The sequence below is a fragment of the Panthera onca genome, chromosome B3, assembly GCF_046562875.1.
Source record: "Panthera onca isolate mPanOnc1 chromosome B3, mPanOnc1 haplotype 2, whole genome shotgun sequence".
Lineage (NCBI taxonomy): Eukaryota > Metazoa > Chordata > Mammalia > Carnivora > Felidae > Panthera > Panthera onca.
Genome location: NC_138344.1, coordinates 131,881,088 through 131,896,992, shown reverse-complemented (window position 1 = coordinate 131,896,992; position 15,905 = coordinate 131,881,088). Strand labels below are relative to the sequence as shown.

Genomic DNA, 15,905 nt, shown 5'->3' with positions numbered 1-15,905 from the left:
TCGAGAGTAGGGTTTGTAGGGTGTAGTTTAAAAATGCGAACTTATTTGGGGCGTCTGGGTGGCTCAGTCGGTTGAGCACCGGCTTCGGCTCAGGTCACGATCTCGCGGTTCATGGGTTCAAGCCCTGCGTCAGGCTCTGTGCTGACGGCTCGGAACCTGGAGCCTGCTTCGGATTCTGTGTCTCCCTCTCTCTGCCCCTCCCCTGCTCATTCTCTGTCTCTCTAAAATAAATAAACATTAAATTTACCAAAAAAAGTGAACTTATTTATAGGTGTGCATGTAATAAATACGATAAAATAAGATAACAAAAACATCATAAAAAATTCAAATACATTATGTATGTATTTATTATACTTTATACCATATACATTTATCATATTCTCTATAATAGAATATAATAAAAAGATCTGCCACATTGTAGTTTTCCCACATAACAACTGATGTTCATAAACTCACCATGAGTGGAGCTTTTGCAAGAGGTGTGGGTGATTAAAGGGGGTGTCTGACAAATGAGGGTTGGTCCCCAAGCTCCGCCCCATCAGCCGTGAATCAGAAATTGATGGAACCATTTCTAACCTGTAGAGCAGTGGCAGCCAACCTCAGCCACACATGGGATCACCTGGGGAGTTTTTAAAAATACTGCTGTGCAGGTGATTTGAACGTCCTGTCAAGGTTGAGAACCACTGGTCCAGGACAGGTGTTGGTCATCACTGCCGGTAAGTGAGGAAGGGGGCCCTTCCTTGAAAAGGGGCCAGCGGATGCCCATCTCTGTATGTTGTCTGCGTCCTTAGGGTCCTTCGCAGAGAGGGCCTGGTCACAAGATTTCGAACTGTGAGGCACACGGTTGCCACATCATCTGCTTATAGGGCCTTCTGTGGCTAGTGCAAAAGGGATGGCAGAAATGGAAACGGTTATTGTCTCAAAGAGCCGAGAATCTAGGGAGAGGTTTGAAATGTGGAAAAGCTGACTCGAGGAAATCAACATTTAAAGATCTGGTCACCTCTCTTTTTAGAAGTGTTCTTTCAGACACTCTCAAAACGTGATTCTGCGCCGTGATCTGGCTGGCTCTCCTCAGGGAGCTTCTTTTCCAAAATCACTGCCGTGGAGACGCCCGGGAAGGAACTAGAAGTGAAGTGTCTCAGAGCCAATGCAGGGCACCGTGTGGGGAGGCATGGTCGTCGGGCTGTGGTTCTCTGCTTTGGTCATGAAGGATACTTGCTGGGAAAAGGAGGAAAAAAGACCCTGCAGACAGTAATTTGCCGGGGGCACGAGAAACGAGAGGCATGGAGGTTACAGGTCCTGATCCCAGCATGGCGGATGTCCAGGGACAAGGTGTAGGAGGACCTTGGGACATCGCGTGATGTGTCTGGCTTTCACGTCCTCCTCTGAAAAACGGGGAAGGGGTCTGAAACAGAAGACACTCAAGGCTCCCTGTAGCTCAGATATTCTGGAAGATGATGAGTTTGAAAAGTAAGTTGCTGACTGGCTCTGTGAGGGAGAAGAAAAACCTCTACTGAGAGAATAGCGTTCAGAATTATGTTCAGGTTTTGAGAAGAATAGCAAAAGGAACCGTTGGGTGACAAAGGAACCGTTAAGGAGACAAAGGGGTCTCAGGGCAGAAATGAACCTGAGCACTCACTCAGTTTCTCCTCTGACCTGGATACCGCCATGCAGATTGTGAGGCAGAAAATGGCAGGGGTACCAGCTTCTTCCCAGTTTCATGGGGACTTGCTGTTACCATGGTGATGGCTAGGGAGTGTGATGCATGGCTTTGTGCTGAGACCACCTCCTTCTTTGTTCTCATCCCAACTATAGGTACTACCTCTGGGGCTGTAAGAAAGAGCCCAAGTAGGGGATTTCTGTGCTTATTTGACTCACCTCAGGAGCAAATCTCTTTCTCTCCTGTTATTGCTTCTATCCTCCGGGTATTAAGTTTCCTGATTAGAAGTTCTGAGGCACTTGGGTCCTATTTCTTGAAGGCAGCAGAGAACAAAATCTGAGCTATAAAACCCACTAAATGAGGAGAGAATAAAGTTTGGCCTGTCCCTTTGTTCTGTCTCTGACAATACTACCAAGAGGTACTTTATGGGAAGGACCCAGCAGCTGCCTTTGGTGAAGTCTATTTCTAAAGGTTAGGGATATGAACCTCTTCGACGTGCCTCTTAATAACTCATTCTGGCTCCATCATTTATGTGAGCTCCTCTAAGTCCTTCTGGAACTTATTTATCCCTTCAGCCTTTATTGGATTCCAAACGATAGAGGCAACCCCCGAGCCTGGCGGTTGAGGCATGCCCTCATCCATCACCTGCGGACTCCAGTTGTGAAGTAATGTTCTCTGTAGAAAGTTCTCTGCTGGGGTTCTTTCCTTGGATCTGCCTCTAAAATGCTGTGACCCTGAGCAAAGTCCTTCAGGGTTTCCTATTCCAGAAAACAAAAGTAGGAACATCTGACAGCCCCTAGTTCATGGGGTGGTCGTATTTTGAGGGCGAGAACTGTGCCCTATTCATCGTTGTATCCCCAGAGCCCAACATGGTCCCTGGGACATTGCAAGAATTCAGTAAACATCTGTCAAAAGGAATAGGTAAAAGGAAACAGCATTAGTGGTGATACTTCTGTACCAGTTGAGTCTCTTGGTGGCAAATGACAGAAAACAGAAACTAGCTGAAGCCAACAGAGGAAATTTCTCTCTCACATACCTGGGAAGTCCAGTGGTGGAATGGGTTTTGGGCACCACTGGATTCCAAGGACTCTAGGAGGCCAGGAGAACACAGACCACTGAGCAAAAAATAATTTCACTCGTTTGGACCTTGGCAGGGACGGAAGGTGTCAGAAGATGTCTGGATTTCTCATCCTGTCCTGCCCCTTCCAAGTTAATTGACCTTGGGTGAGTCACTTTTCTCTAAGGAAGGCCTGGCTTTCAGCTCCGTAAGACGGGGATAAGAATACTTGCTCCACATAAGGTGGTTGAAACGCTCAAAACAGGTAAGAATGTGAAAATTTTGTACTAGCCTTAAAATGTAATTTACATGCAAGGGAGGTGGCATGTATTATTATTAGTTTAAGTAAGCATGAAAGCCTAATTTACCTTGCAACAATTCATTTTAGGGAAGCATGTTCAGAATATCTCTTTATGGAAGCCTGTGTCTGTGCTGACTTAGACCTAGTATTGAGTGCTTTACATGGATTATCTCATTTAATCCTTACCTAAATCCTATGTGGTAAGACATTGCTATTAGTTCCATTATAAAGATGAGGAAACTGAGGCTTTATGCATACGAGTAACTCTGCCAAGGAATACAGATAGTAGGCAGTAGAGGCAGGAGACTGGAATACTCAGGTCTGATCGAGAATCCGGGGGGTACCACACCCGGGGACCCTACCCCCCATTCTCAAGGTTCTCTTTGCTGGCCATGGCACTTTAGTGCCGGAAGGGACTCAAGGAGTGCAGGGGCCCACTGCCCCATCTTACAGAGGCCCAACCGACCACTCTTCCTGCCTCCTTATCTCCCTAACCCTGGATTGAGAGTCTGGTTGGCCATCCGTGATGAGTGAGTGGGACATATGTCACGTGCCCATGTCCCAGCTACCAGAGAGGCTGCAAAGCAAGTATCTGGAAATTTTAGCTTTTAGAGCGAGAAGCCGTGGTCGCCCCTACCCATACTCAAAAAAGGGGTGAGCTTCCCAGACCTCGAAAGGCGATGTGGGTATTTGATGGCCAAAGCCAGTGTTCTTGGAGTTCTGGATGAGAGTCAATGGGGTCTCAGGACATGCCGGTTGGCTCCCCACCCCCTACCCCTGGAGGTGAAAAGCAAACGGAATTCTTCCTTTTCCTGCTCCCCCCACCCCCCCGCCCCGGGGGTCAGAGCATGTGGTCTTCTGAAGCCTGTTCTCAGCTCTCTGCTTCTCTGCAAAGCGAACCTGCAGCCTCTACACTGGGTGGTCTCTTTCATGGGCATGTGGCATCGTGTCATGTTGTAACATGAATAAAAATATGTTACAGGGAAGCCCAGGGATGGGGGCTTCTGGAGCCCCATGCTCTGTCAGCGGCCCCAAGCTGTGAAAGGAAGAATATCTGGTGTCTGGACCCTCTGTCTCCGTGGGCAGCTGGCTGCGGGACAGCTGCCCTGTCCTCTCTGGGTCTTCCTCTCTCTTCCTCCCCCAGCCCCGACTCCCAAGGCAACCGGACGGCTTGGCAAGGAAATAGCAGAGGCTCCCACAGTTCGAGGGGTGGCTTTTCCAGGGATTTAGGAAGAGAGCGAACACCCGGGATGGAGAAAACCACAGCTTGGTTGCTTGAAGGCTCTTCCCACCTAATCAGCCAGTCTTGACTCTGCCACGGCCCATGCTCTGGTTGACAAACAGTGACAGCAGAGGCTCCTGTTCCTTTCAAAGAGAGGAGCTTTTGGCTTGTTTGGTTTAAATATTTCAAACAGATTTGTTTGTGGGGTATTCATGACATGTCAGAGGCCTCCCTCCTCTGACATCTCATTTGCTGCTCTATCACAGAGCGATTACCCCATAGTGTACGTGGGTAAACCCAGCAGAGCAGACAAATGATGACCTCCCCGCCCCATCACGAGGCTGGCTCCTGACGGTACGAAGATGGGAACCCACGTTGCTGGACTCCCAGGCCACTTTTCTAGACCAAAGATTTTGAGTGAGAAGGAACTTTAGTTTCCCCTCATGTTTCAAGCAAAAAAAAACAAAACAAAACAAAACAAAAAAAAAACCCCAACTATGGCCCAGATTGGTCAAATGACTTGGCATTGTTCGCACAGGTAGTTAGTGGCTGAATGGAGACCAGAACTGGCACAGAGCATGGCTTTGAATCAAACAAAACCAGGTTCAAATTCTGCCTTCTCCTCCTTTCCAGCCAGCCCCGAAAATGGGCACAGTAAGTTCCATTTCATAGCATTGCTCACACAAATGAAATAAAAACTTTAAGCCACTGGAGCGGCAGCTAGCCCAGAGTAGGGATGTAATACATCCCTACATGCTCTCTTCCCATCCTGTCTGGACTCCTAGTCCAGTGCTCTTGCTGCTGATTTGGCATGACTGACCCTGATACTAGACATTCTGCGGGTCTCCTGCCCCATGGGGGTCGGGCTGGCCAACCCCCTCATTAACCACAATGACTTTGATTAAGTGCCAGCCTATAATCCTAAAATTGTCACATTATTAGGACCTAATAGAATTCCCAGTTGCAATCTAGGAAACCATCCTCAAGACAGCCAGATAATGGAGATTTCCCTCTCGTGTCTCGTGCGCCAAGATTTCATAAGCAGTGATCGTCATCTCGATTTTTTTCCACTTCTCATTTTCAGGGATTATTTATGCACACATCCTGCAAATATGTGTCCCCAGCATTCCCAGGGTGGTGATATGAATGACTGTCCCTCCTCCCTTCCTCCCAGCCCTGAGTTTTGGTTCTGTGATATCTCATTATATTCTAAAGAGCTATCCACAAGGCAGGGCACCACGAATGAATTAAATCTGCTTCTGTGGCAACACTGCTCTTAAGCAAAATATATTGATCGCTGAAGCTTTGGACCCACTTTAATCAAGTAATCTAAACAGGGCTTAAGCTTCAAAAGCCGAGCGATGTGCCCGGCTTCAAAGCGCTTACTTGCACTGAATTAATTTATCCGGGATGTACTAATGCTCCCCCACAACCCTGTGGATTATAATGTTAGAGGTTGCAATCAGGGCTCTGATAGTATCCCCAAAGCCTGGCCTCTATTGATTGTCGTGTAAAAAGACACAAAGAAGAGGGGGGGTGGAGGGGAGGAGGGAACAAAGGAATTGGATTTGATTAAGACTGAAGCGTCCCACTGCCGTCCCAGGGTCCAGACGGCTCTGCCCTTGGCTCCCGGGGCTGGTTTTGGGGATGGGATGTTGAGGAAGCAGGGTCTGCGAGTGGGGGTGCTCCATTAGCAGGGGGGATTGCTGCAGAATGCTCCAGCTGTGACTCTGACTGGAAGCCAGAGAGATGGCGTGTGTGTGTGTGTAAGCATGTGTGTGAACATGTGCATGAGTGTGTGTGAGCAAGAGCCTGTGTGTGTGTGTGTGTGTGTGTGTGAGCGAGACTCTTGTGTGAGTGTAAGTGTGCACGTGAGTGTGTATACCAGTGAGTGTGTGTGTATGTGTGTGTGTGTGGTGGGGAGGGAAGGACACTAGACATCTGCTGTTCTGTTCTGGAGCCCCGGCTGCCAGTCCACACCCTGAGTGATGGTAGTTACTCTCCCCACAAGCTTCGTCAGGGAACTTCTTGTCCTTGACCTCGATACTGGCTTTTGAGCGAGGACCAACCACATCCAAGATCTGGAGCCCGAGACCTTGTGACTCATTCAACAATTTTTTGAGAACTTGCTATGTGTCAGACATCACTCCAGGTCCCGAGGATACAGTAGTGAGTGACGGGGACAGACAAGAATCCTTGGCCTCATGGAATTCACTTTCCATTGGGGTGGATGGGACAAGACTAACATCCTGGTTTTTTTTTTGTTTTTTTTTTTGGCTTGGTGATAGCCTGATGGTGAAAGGAACTCTGGAGAAAGGGAGGCAGAGATAGGGAGTTGTGTGAGGGTGTGTAGGTGGTGGTATTGGTGTGAATTCAATTTTAAGTCCAATGGTCCTCTGTGAGAAGGTGACATTTGAGCAAAGACCGGAAGGAGATGTGGGAGGGAGCCACCATAGACTTCTGTGGGAAGAGTGCTTCAGGCAGAAGGAAAAGCATGAACAAAGGCCCTGAGGTAGAGCATGTCTGCCATGTTTGAGGGGCAATGAGGAGGCCAGTGAGGCTGGGACAGCATAGACAGAAGCAAGAGTAGGATGACACGAAGTCGAAGACAGACAATACAAGGACCAGATGGAGGCCAAGGTCAGCCAGTGTATTTAGTTCCCGGGGCCACAGTGACTGGTTCAGGGATGGGCCAGTGACATGAACCATGAAGGATATGGGCTGAGTAGGCAGCAGCGTTCGTCACCACATGGAGCCTGAGGACAAAGCCAAAATGGAAGCCCAACCCAGACATGGGTGACATTGTCTGAGCCTCCCGTCCTACTGAGTCTGAAAACATCACAACACTTGGAAGCCAGTATATCTTCCTTTGGCCTGAACAAACCACTTTGAATTGTTTTTTGCTGCATAAATCTTGAAGCCATGAGATTCCTACCTCTTGACACTTACTTTAGAGGTAGAGCACACACCCCAAGCGTCCATTTTCTCTCCGTATCATGCTGGGGGTCCAGTCTGGCCCACCTTTCTCCTTGGGAGTAAGAAGGACCTTTGTGACTCACTGCCAGGGGATTAAGAGGGGATGCCTACTCCCCACCCCCCGCCCAAGGCCTTGCCCTGCTCCCTCCCTTTTACTCTCTCTGCTGCTAGAACGCCACTGGCTACTAGGGGTGGGGAATGGCAGAGCTGGGAACCTCTCCAAATTCCATTTCTCTCTCCCTCCGTCCCCCTCAGTTTGACCGTGTTGCGGGTATGAGCACTAATGAAGGATCTAATCTGTGCCAGATTTTACATATGTTGAGTTTTTGCATATGCAATTGCATTTTTGCTATTTTTGCACCTCTAGGAGCTCACTTCAATACGTATCCAATATGACCATGATGGTGTACAGGCCAGCCTCCGATTCTGATGGGTGGTGCTTAAGCCACATGGGCCACTAAAGTCTTCAGGTATGACTCCTGGATAGTATTGTCTCGGTCAGCAGAGGCCCCCTGCCCTTAGATATTCAAATTACATGAATCCCAGACGCTGTTCTGCGTGTGCAGTCACAGCCAGCCAGGCTTCCTCCAATCTCTCTGGGGTTTTGTGGGGAGTAGAGGTGATGGTTTACATTTTCCTATTCTCCTCTGGCTTCAGGCTCTTCTAAATTATTGATCACATTGCCCAGATGTGGACTCTCCCCAAACCCCATTATTAACACAAGGCATTTGTACACAGAAGACTTACTGAAAGTTTAGAGCAGTGGAGAAGGATCACATCATAATAGCAGGTAACACAAGAAAGCAAATATTACTCCTCTGTATTTATTTATTTGGCCATTTCCAATAAGAAGATGCCCACTTTTGCCCTTGCTAATCTCGGCCATGTTGCTAAGCCCTCTTTCTTCCTCCAAACTGCTCACTCTTTGTTTTTCCAGGTTCATTCCCCTTTCTACCTTGTCTTCTCCTACCCTCCCCTGTCCAACCCAATTCCCAGTCACTTTTGCAAAGAAAAGGAATTAGTTCTCCAGTTCTGCTCAGCTCTGGTCCTAATGTGTTCCCTTATCAGTGGGACCAGCTCTCCGGGTCCTTCTTCCGAACAGCACAGAGGAAACAGCTTGACTTTGTCCTCTGTCTTCCCTTTCTCCCAGCCACCCCAATCTCTGCTGGGGGAGGCATGGATTAGTGCTCCGTTCCCCAGGATTATCTCTGAATGATTCTATCCTGTAAGAGGCAGAAGAAGCTACCCTGCCCAGCCTCAGTTTCAGGAAGTAAACTTCACTTTATTAAGCCCACCATTTTACTGGAGAGAAAATGAATGGTCCATGAGGATAGGTAGATAAACAACTTGTCCAGTCTAGCACAGGTAGGACCCAGGAGAGAGAGGATTTGAATCCAGGTGTGATGATGGCAAATGTATGCCATTTTCATGAGAGCATTATGAATTCCATAAAAATTGTATTGTTACATCTACCCAGACCCATCCATATACATTCACTGAGTGCTTCCTATGCAAAAGCACCAGACTGGGAAGGTTGTGGTGGGGGGTATGAGAATGAAAAATAAAGGGTCCCTTCCCAAAACAAAATCTTCATCTCATAGGGAGATAGGCCAGATGGCCCATGAATTAAAGTGAAGATTCAAGAAGTTCAAGGAAAACAAAATAAACTCTTGACTCCAGAAACCATTTACCTATCTATTAAAGAGGCAGGATGGCAGCGGTTATGAACTTGGTTATGAACCCATGGCAAGTTACTTACTTACGTCCTCTGTACTTTACTTTTTTTTTTTTTCAGTTGCAAAATGAAGATAATAATAGTACCTCTCTTATAGGCTCACTGGGGATTCATTATACATGAATTCACTCACATAACATACTTAGAACAGTACCTGGCACATAGCACACTGTACTCAGTGAATGCTAGTATTAATATTAAATCATGTATGCTGTGCTTGGCCAACAATTATTTTACTGGATAAGTATCAGTAATCCTGGTTGACACTGGAGGAGATTAAAGCACAGAGGTGGGATAACCTTCTCTACTCGTGGAGCCATTTCTGGCAGAGGCAGGAATAGAATGCAGGTCTCTGGATGCCGGTCTGTACCGTTGTGCCCGGTATGCCCAACTGACAGTTGACAGTGCAGGACAGATGGCCAGGCAAGCTTGTAGAAGAGGTGGGACATGGGTCTCCTGGGTGGCTCAGTCGGTTGAGCATCTGACTTCGTCTCAAGGTCATGATCTCACGGTTCATGAGTTCAAGCCCCGCATCAGGCTCTCTGCTGTCATCACAGAGCCCACTTTAGGTCCTCTGTCCTGCCGCCTCTCTGCCCCTCCCCTGTGCTCTCCATCTCAAAAGATAAATGAACATTAAAAGAAAAGAAAAGAAAAGTTGGGACTGATTTGGAATGGAGCTTGGATGTAGGAATGGATGATAAAGAAGGTTCGTGTGACAAAAACAACTAGCTGTCCCCGCAAACCCATCCTCTGTGATGGGTTCTGTGATGATAGTGTTGTAGATGGACACATGCTGCCCAGTGAAGGACTACATTTCCCAATGCGCCTTGTGGCTAGGAGTGGTGGCCATGTTGAAAAGTTCTCACCAAGGAATGTGAGTAGAAGAAATTGATCCCCTCCCACGCTGGCACCTTAAATCATGGGGTGTATTTCTTCCGTATTCTTTTCCCCTTTCTTGCTGGCTACAGAATTGGCCAGAGGAGCGGACCCTAAAGCAGTGCTTCTCAAACTACCTATGTTTGAAGATCTGGATTTCTACACTACCACACCCTCAATCCATCACCAACCAAAATGTTTCTTCTACAACCTGTTCAGCGAGGGGTTTACACTCCGATGTCATGGAAATGTCAAACTGCAGTCAGTTTTCTGAAAGCTTACTCTCAATGCCATGACTCGATTCATGGTACTGCTACCAAGAAGTTTGTGTACTGAACTTTCTGCAGACCACACTTTAAATAGCACTGTTCTTGGGGACGCAGAGACAGAAATGGAAGGTACCAGCGTTCTTAATGGCTGCATGGAAAAGAGTGGCCTATTGGCCTGGAACATTCAAAGCAGACGCTTACATAAAAGAAGAAATTTAAAAATCTGTATTCTTGAGCCACCACCCCTTAGGATTTCTTTCTTAGGGAGGTGTGTTTTACCCTAATACAGATGGGTCATGCCATCTACTAAAAGAAAGAGCGGGCTTTCACACCAGGCAAAGTGACTCCTCTGAGCCCATGCTGTAGATAGGTTGGCTCCAGTTGTGGGGACAGTGCCACACCTACATATGACATTCTTGAGCAAAACTGTGTCTATATACCAAAGGATGATACATGAGCCACTGGTTCCCTGCCGGAAACCCCTTTGCTGGATGCCTTCTAATTTGTAGCTTCTTGGTATGCCTTAGAATGATTTGGATACAAGTAAATCTGTGTTCTGGAGCACAAATGAAATCATAGGTGTTGAAGTGCTTTGAAGAAAGCATGGTAAGCACAGTTCAGCTCATAAAGCAGCTAGCGACCAGAAAGGATTGAGGTAAGGATTTAGGGACCCACAGGTAGATCTCCACGAGGTCTGAGAGACCCTAAGGAGCACGCAGCAGGACCTAAAGCTGGAAGTGAGACCAAAATGCTTTTGTTGCCTCCAGTCACCCATTCCAGCTGAGTGGCCTCTGGCGAGTCACGTAGCGTCCTCTCCGCGAAGGCAGATTGTTTTGACAACACTGGGGAATTGGTGTGAAGGTCTGTGAGAAGGTATGGAGAGACCTGAGTGCCCCTGTGTGCCAGCCAGCGCCCGGCAGGAAACAGATGGTACCTTCGAGCTGAGTGATTTGAGAGCGTGTAATAAACAGCAACCTCCAATGGTGTGTACGGGGTGGGGGAGTAGTCGTTACCTCTCCCAGGCTTGAAGGGGAGGGGGGGGGCCACTTCTCAGAGTTTAGAAGCCTTGATGTATCTAGGTTGTGCGACAGAGACAACCATCCAATAGGAAAGGCAGCCGGTGCCAAGACGGGTGGTCTCCATAGGGAGTGAGCTGGGGAATATGTACCCTTGACCCTGCTCTCTTCCCGCCCTCCTAAATCTTGCAGGTGCCTGCCACTGGCCTGACTCCGATGGAAGGCAGGGGGACAAGGAGGCTCTGAGGCTAATCAGCCTCCTGGGCTCAGAGGAGGATGGAGAAGCAGGAGAGAGGACCCATGAAGTCCAATGACTATCTCCCCCCACCCACCAACTTGCAATACCGCTTTAAAAGGGGGGAGGAGTCACAGTCTGTGGCTGGAACTGCAAATGAGAAGGCCACACGCATCTTCCAAGGCACCGCTCAGCTGAAGCTTGGACCTCCTGGATGCCAGGCGTGCAAGGTCTGTTCTCACCTCGAGCAGAGTTTGAGCAAATGGATCTTTCTGTGCTGGCTTCCTGCCAGATCCTTTTCCACCTCTTTATTCCTCGTTCTCTGTCGTCCTTGCCTAAGAAACCACCATCTGGCCACAGAGCCGCCTAAGGAAGGGATTGGTGAGTCCGGGACCTGCGGTACATCCCCTGCTGCCTTAAGAGATGATTAGTGGCTGCTTGTCAGTAGATGTAGCTCAGTGGTGTTTTAATATCCAAATGTCCCCCCCCTCACGAGGAAGGCTGTGGCCTGTTGAAGGCATTTCACACAGAGAGCCGTGATTGCTGCGGCAATCATTTCCTTCAACAGCCATTAAGACACTTCTGAATGTGTTTTAAAAAAGAAAAAGAAGAGGAAAGGAGGGCGGATGGGGGTGGCAGGAGTCCTTCCGATTTCCTGGCAAATATCAATGTTCCCAGAGTGAACTTTAATTGGATGGGATTTTAACATCAGCGTGTTTGCGGTTATTAGCGCTTTGTGGGGGCCCACCTTTCATCCTGAGCCCAGCCTGGAGGTGCAGGGGCAGAGGGGGCGGGGTAGCAAACGCATCACGCCCGCCCCAGAGACCTCAAGATAAAGTGGAGCCCAGCTCTCCTAGGGGCGGTTCATGGCTGGGCTGGCCATCGGCAGCCTCTGGTCCAAACAGATGTTGTCTTAAGTCTTCCTGAGTAAAGGAACCTTCTCAGTTCAGCTCCTTTGCCTGGTGGAGCGGCCAGTTCTCGGGCAAGGCCTGTGCTCAGCTCCGTGGTCCATTTACCAAAAAGGTAGGCAGGTATGGTTGTGGCTTCATTCATTCATTCAACAAATACCTATGGAGGGTCTACCAGGTGCCAGGAGCTCCGGATGTTAGGGTTGCAGCAGGGAGGGTTGGAGCATATGAACAGCTTGTGCAGCACCAGCAACGACAAACCAGAACGGATGTGGATCGAGGGGCTGAAGCAGGGTCCCGGAGACCTGGTGGGCCTGACCCTTTAGGTGCTGGACCAGGGAGGCTAGGGGAAGCCTGGGGAAGGGAGGGGCAGCCGGGGCTGCAGGGTGGGGGGCACTCAGGATCGAGGGTGCTAATTGGTCTGGAAGTATTTCAACATCTTGCCAATTGTCCTAGTCCCATTGGTATTTGGAAGCTGAAAAAAAACCCCAGACGCCCATATGGAGTCTGCTTCCTCACAAGCACCAGGAAGCAGTCAGCCTGTCTTCTCCATGCTTGTAGTGGGGATACGATTATAAAAACCTGCCCCAAGGCGGGGGCGGGGGGGGGGGCACCCGGGTAGCTCAGCCAGTTGAGTGTCTGACTCTCGATTTTGGCGCAGGTCGTGATCTCACAGTGGTGAGATAGAGGCCTGTTATGGGTTCCGTGCTGAGTGTGGAGCCTGCTTGGGATTCTCTCTCCCCCTGCCCCCGTTCCCCCTCCCTTCAAAAAAAAAAAAATCTTGCCCCAAGTGAAACCAGTAACCAAAGAGTTAAGGGACTAATCCCAGCACCAGACTAATAAAACAGCTGCAACTTTTTACCCAGACTGTTTTTTGTTTGCTGTTAATTTCCCTGACCGTCCTTCCCTGAGGTGGATTTGAGTCTTGCTCTCCCGTCTCCTTGTCTGGCTGCATCACGAATAAACCCTTTCCCTGCCGCGACGCTCCGTGTCTCAGCGACTGGCTTTGCTGTGCATCGGGCGGACGGACATGGGTTTGGTTGTAAAACCAGCGGCAGCTCCGTTTTCTGTGCTAGGCCTCCGTAGCCTCCATGAAAAATGAGGAGACACGTTTCAGGCCACCGAGGCACAGCGGTTGTTCAGCAGAACCCTTTGGTCTTCGGTTACGGCAAGACTGAGCGATATTCAAGTGTGTCTACACCATTCTAGGTGCATCGAGACGGCTGTCACGAGCGTCCTATCAGCCCGCCTTCAAGGAGGTAAGTGAAAAGGCGTTTGCCTACGTTCTGGGGTCATGAGACAACCGCTTCAAAGGAAAGACATGGCCTGTCCCCTTTCGTTGCCTCTCTTAGGCCCAAATAATAGGCTCTGTGACATCCAACCACAACTTCCTGACATCACCTGTCGCACCCAAGGGCTGACTTTCTCACTGGGTCTTTTTCTAGGCAGAAAGCTCTTCTCTGTGGACAGGAAATTCAGTCTCGGCGCTACATGCAGAGTGGCATAGCTCCTCACTCTGGAATGAGGGTCACAGGGGATGAGTCCAGTTTTGTCCCTGGGAAGTAAGAACTGTGCCTGGCATCCCTTGTCCATGTAAGGGGTTTTGCAAGCACTTGGTGGAACCATCATTCATTCATCAACCCTGGATTTCTGGGTGCTCTGAGGATTGCTAACGCTAACGAGAAGGCAGAAATGCCAAGAAACAAGAGCACGGAGGGGAGATTGCAGTCCGTTGACAAAGATAGGAGCGGTGACATGATTTTTCTTAAAAATTACCACCGAGGAGAATGGATGTCTCTCGCCTCTTCTGGGTTACTGAGGTCAGGTCCGCCAAAAGATTCCTTAAAACCGTTTTGTGTTGGGGCGCCTGGGTAGCTCAGTCGGTTAAGTGTCCGACTCTTGGTTTCGGCTCAGGTCGTGATCTCACAGTTCGTGGGTTCGAGCCCCGCGTCGGGCTCCGTGCTGACAGTGCAGTGTCTCCTTGGAATTCTCTCTCTGACCCTCCCCTGCTGGCGTTCTCTCTCCCTCAAAATAAATAAATTAAAAAAAAAAATCTGTATGTGCTAGTAAAAACCAAGTTACAGAACAGCAAATATAGTATGATTTCATTTGCATGGAAAGGGAGGTATATGCAAGAAATATGTGCACATACACAGCTGTATAGAAAATGTTGAAAGAATATACATTTTAGTGAATTCCGTCAGACTTCAGAGGCAGAAAAAGCTTTTTTATCTGTGAAACCATGTGTATTATGAAACTCATCAGGTTTCCCTTTTCGCTTCAGCTGCTGGGAAGCTTAGATTTAAATTTGTTTTCCTGATATAGTCATGGTAGCCTCCATTCAAGAACAGTGGTTCTCAACCTTGGCTGCAAGTTAGAATCACCTGGGCAAATCTAATAAAGCCCAGTGCTCGGGCTACACCCCAGAACAATTAAGTCAAGGTCTCTGGAGGCACCTGGGTGGCTCACTCAGTTGGGCATCCGACTTCGGCTCAGGTCATGATCTCATGATTCCTGAGGTCGAGCCCCACATTGGGGTCTCCGCTGACAGTGCAGAGCCTGCTTGAAATTCTCTCTCTCCCTCTCTCTCTCTCTCTCTCTCTCTCTCTCTCTCTGCCCCTCCCACTTGTGCTCTCTCTCTCAAATAAATAAACTGAAAAGTTAAAACCAAAAATTAAAATCCCAGAGTGATTCCATTGTGCAGCTGTCATTAATCTCCAGCTGGTATATTTGAATTCTGGCTTTCTTGTGTCAAAAAGAAAAAAAAAAAAAAGGAAAACTCTTCACCTTTATTTCCATTTTCCTTGGATCTGACTTTTATTTACATGTAATCTTTCAATTTGATTTTGTGCATTCTTGTAAACTGCCTCTAGTCCTCTATAGAACAAGATATAATACAGACAAAAATGATAAACTGGTGTTCAAGCCATGTGACAAGCAGTCCAGAGCTGTGTAATTTCAGTGAGGAGTGCACCCACTGGAGAAGGAGAGTGGGGTGGGGTGCAATTCCCCTGGGTGTGGGGTGAGTCTGCCCTAAAGAAGAGCCCATGTCTCTGGAAATGCAAGCTGGTGCAGCCATTCTGGAAAACAGGATGGAGGTTCCTCAAAAAAACTAAAAATAGAACTACCCTACGGCCCAGCAATTGCACTACCAGGCATTTATCCAAGGGATAGGTGTGCTGTTTCGAAGGGACATATGCACCCCCCATGTTGATAGCAGCCCTATCAACAATAGCCAAAGTATGGAAAGAACCCAAGTGTCCATCAATGGATGAATGGATAAAGAAGATGTGGTGTATATATATATACAATGGAGTATCACTCGGCAATCAAAAGAATGAAATCTTGCCATTTGCAACTACGTGGATGGAACTGGAGGCTATTATGCTAAGTGAAATTAGTCAGAGAAAGACAAAAATCATAGGACTTCACTCATATGAGGATTTTAAGAGGAAAAACAGATGAACATAAGGAAAGGGAAACAAAAAATAAAAAACAGGGAGGGGGACAAAGCATAAGAGACTCATAAATATGGAGAACAAACTGAGGTTACTAGACAGGTTGTGGGAGGGGGGATGGGCTAAATGGGGAAGGGGCACTAAGGAATCTACTCCCGAAATCATTGTTGCACTAGATGCTAATTAATTGGG

The 15,905-nt window shown here is 48.2% G+C and overlaps 1 protein-coding gene and 2 long non-coding RNA genes across 3 annotated transcripts; 2 read left to right on the top strand and 1 right to left on the bottom strand.

Moving 5' to 3' along the window:
* Window positions 1-386: 386 nt before the first annotated feature.
* On the bottom strand, window positions 387-2,109 carry LOC132670191 (uncharacterized). Its single transcript, XR_009606518.2, has 3 exons — window positions 1,640-2,109; window positions 1,001-1,122; window positions 387-878 (listed from the first exon to the last, which is right to left on the bottom strand). It is a non-coding gene; the product is annotated as an uncharacterized LOC132670191 (long non-coding RNA).
* Window positions 2,110-2,820: 711 nt separating this feature from the next.
* LOC132670192 (uncharacterized) lies at window positions 2,821-7,998 on the top strand. The gene is made up of 3 exons (XR_009606519.3): window positions 2,821-2,982; window positions 7,584-7,686; window positions 7,874-7,998. It is a non-coding gene; the product is annotated as an uncharacterized LOC132670192 (long non-coding RNA).
* Window positions 7,999-11,142: 3,144 nt separating this feature from the next.
* LOC144616623 (uncharacterized) lies at window positions 11,143-14,385 on the top strand. The gene is made up of 3 exons (XM_081795815.1): window positions 11,143-11,577; window positions 13,465-13,514; window positions 13,701-14,385. The coding sequence occupies exons 1-3, from the start codon at window positions 11,389-11,391 to the stop codon at window positions 13,819-13,821; spliced, it is 360 nt and encodes a 119-aa protein (XP_081651941.1). The 5' UTR covers window positions 11,143-11,388; the 3' UTR covers window positions 13,822-14,385.
* The last annotated feature ends 1,520 nt before the right edge of the window (window positions 14,386-15,905 follow it).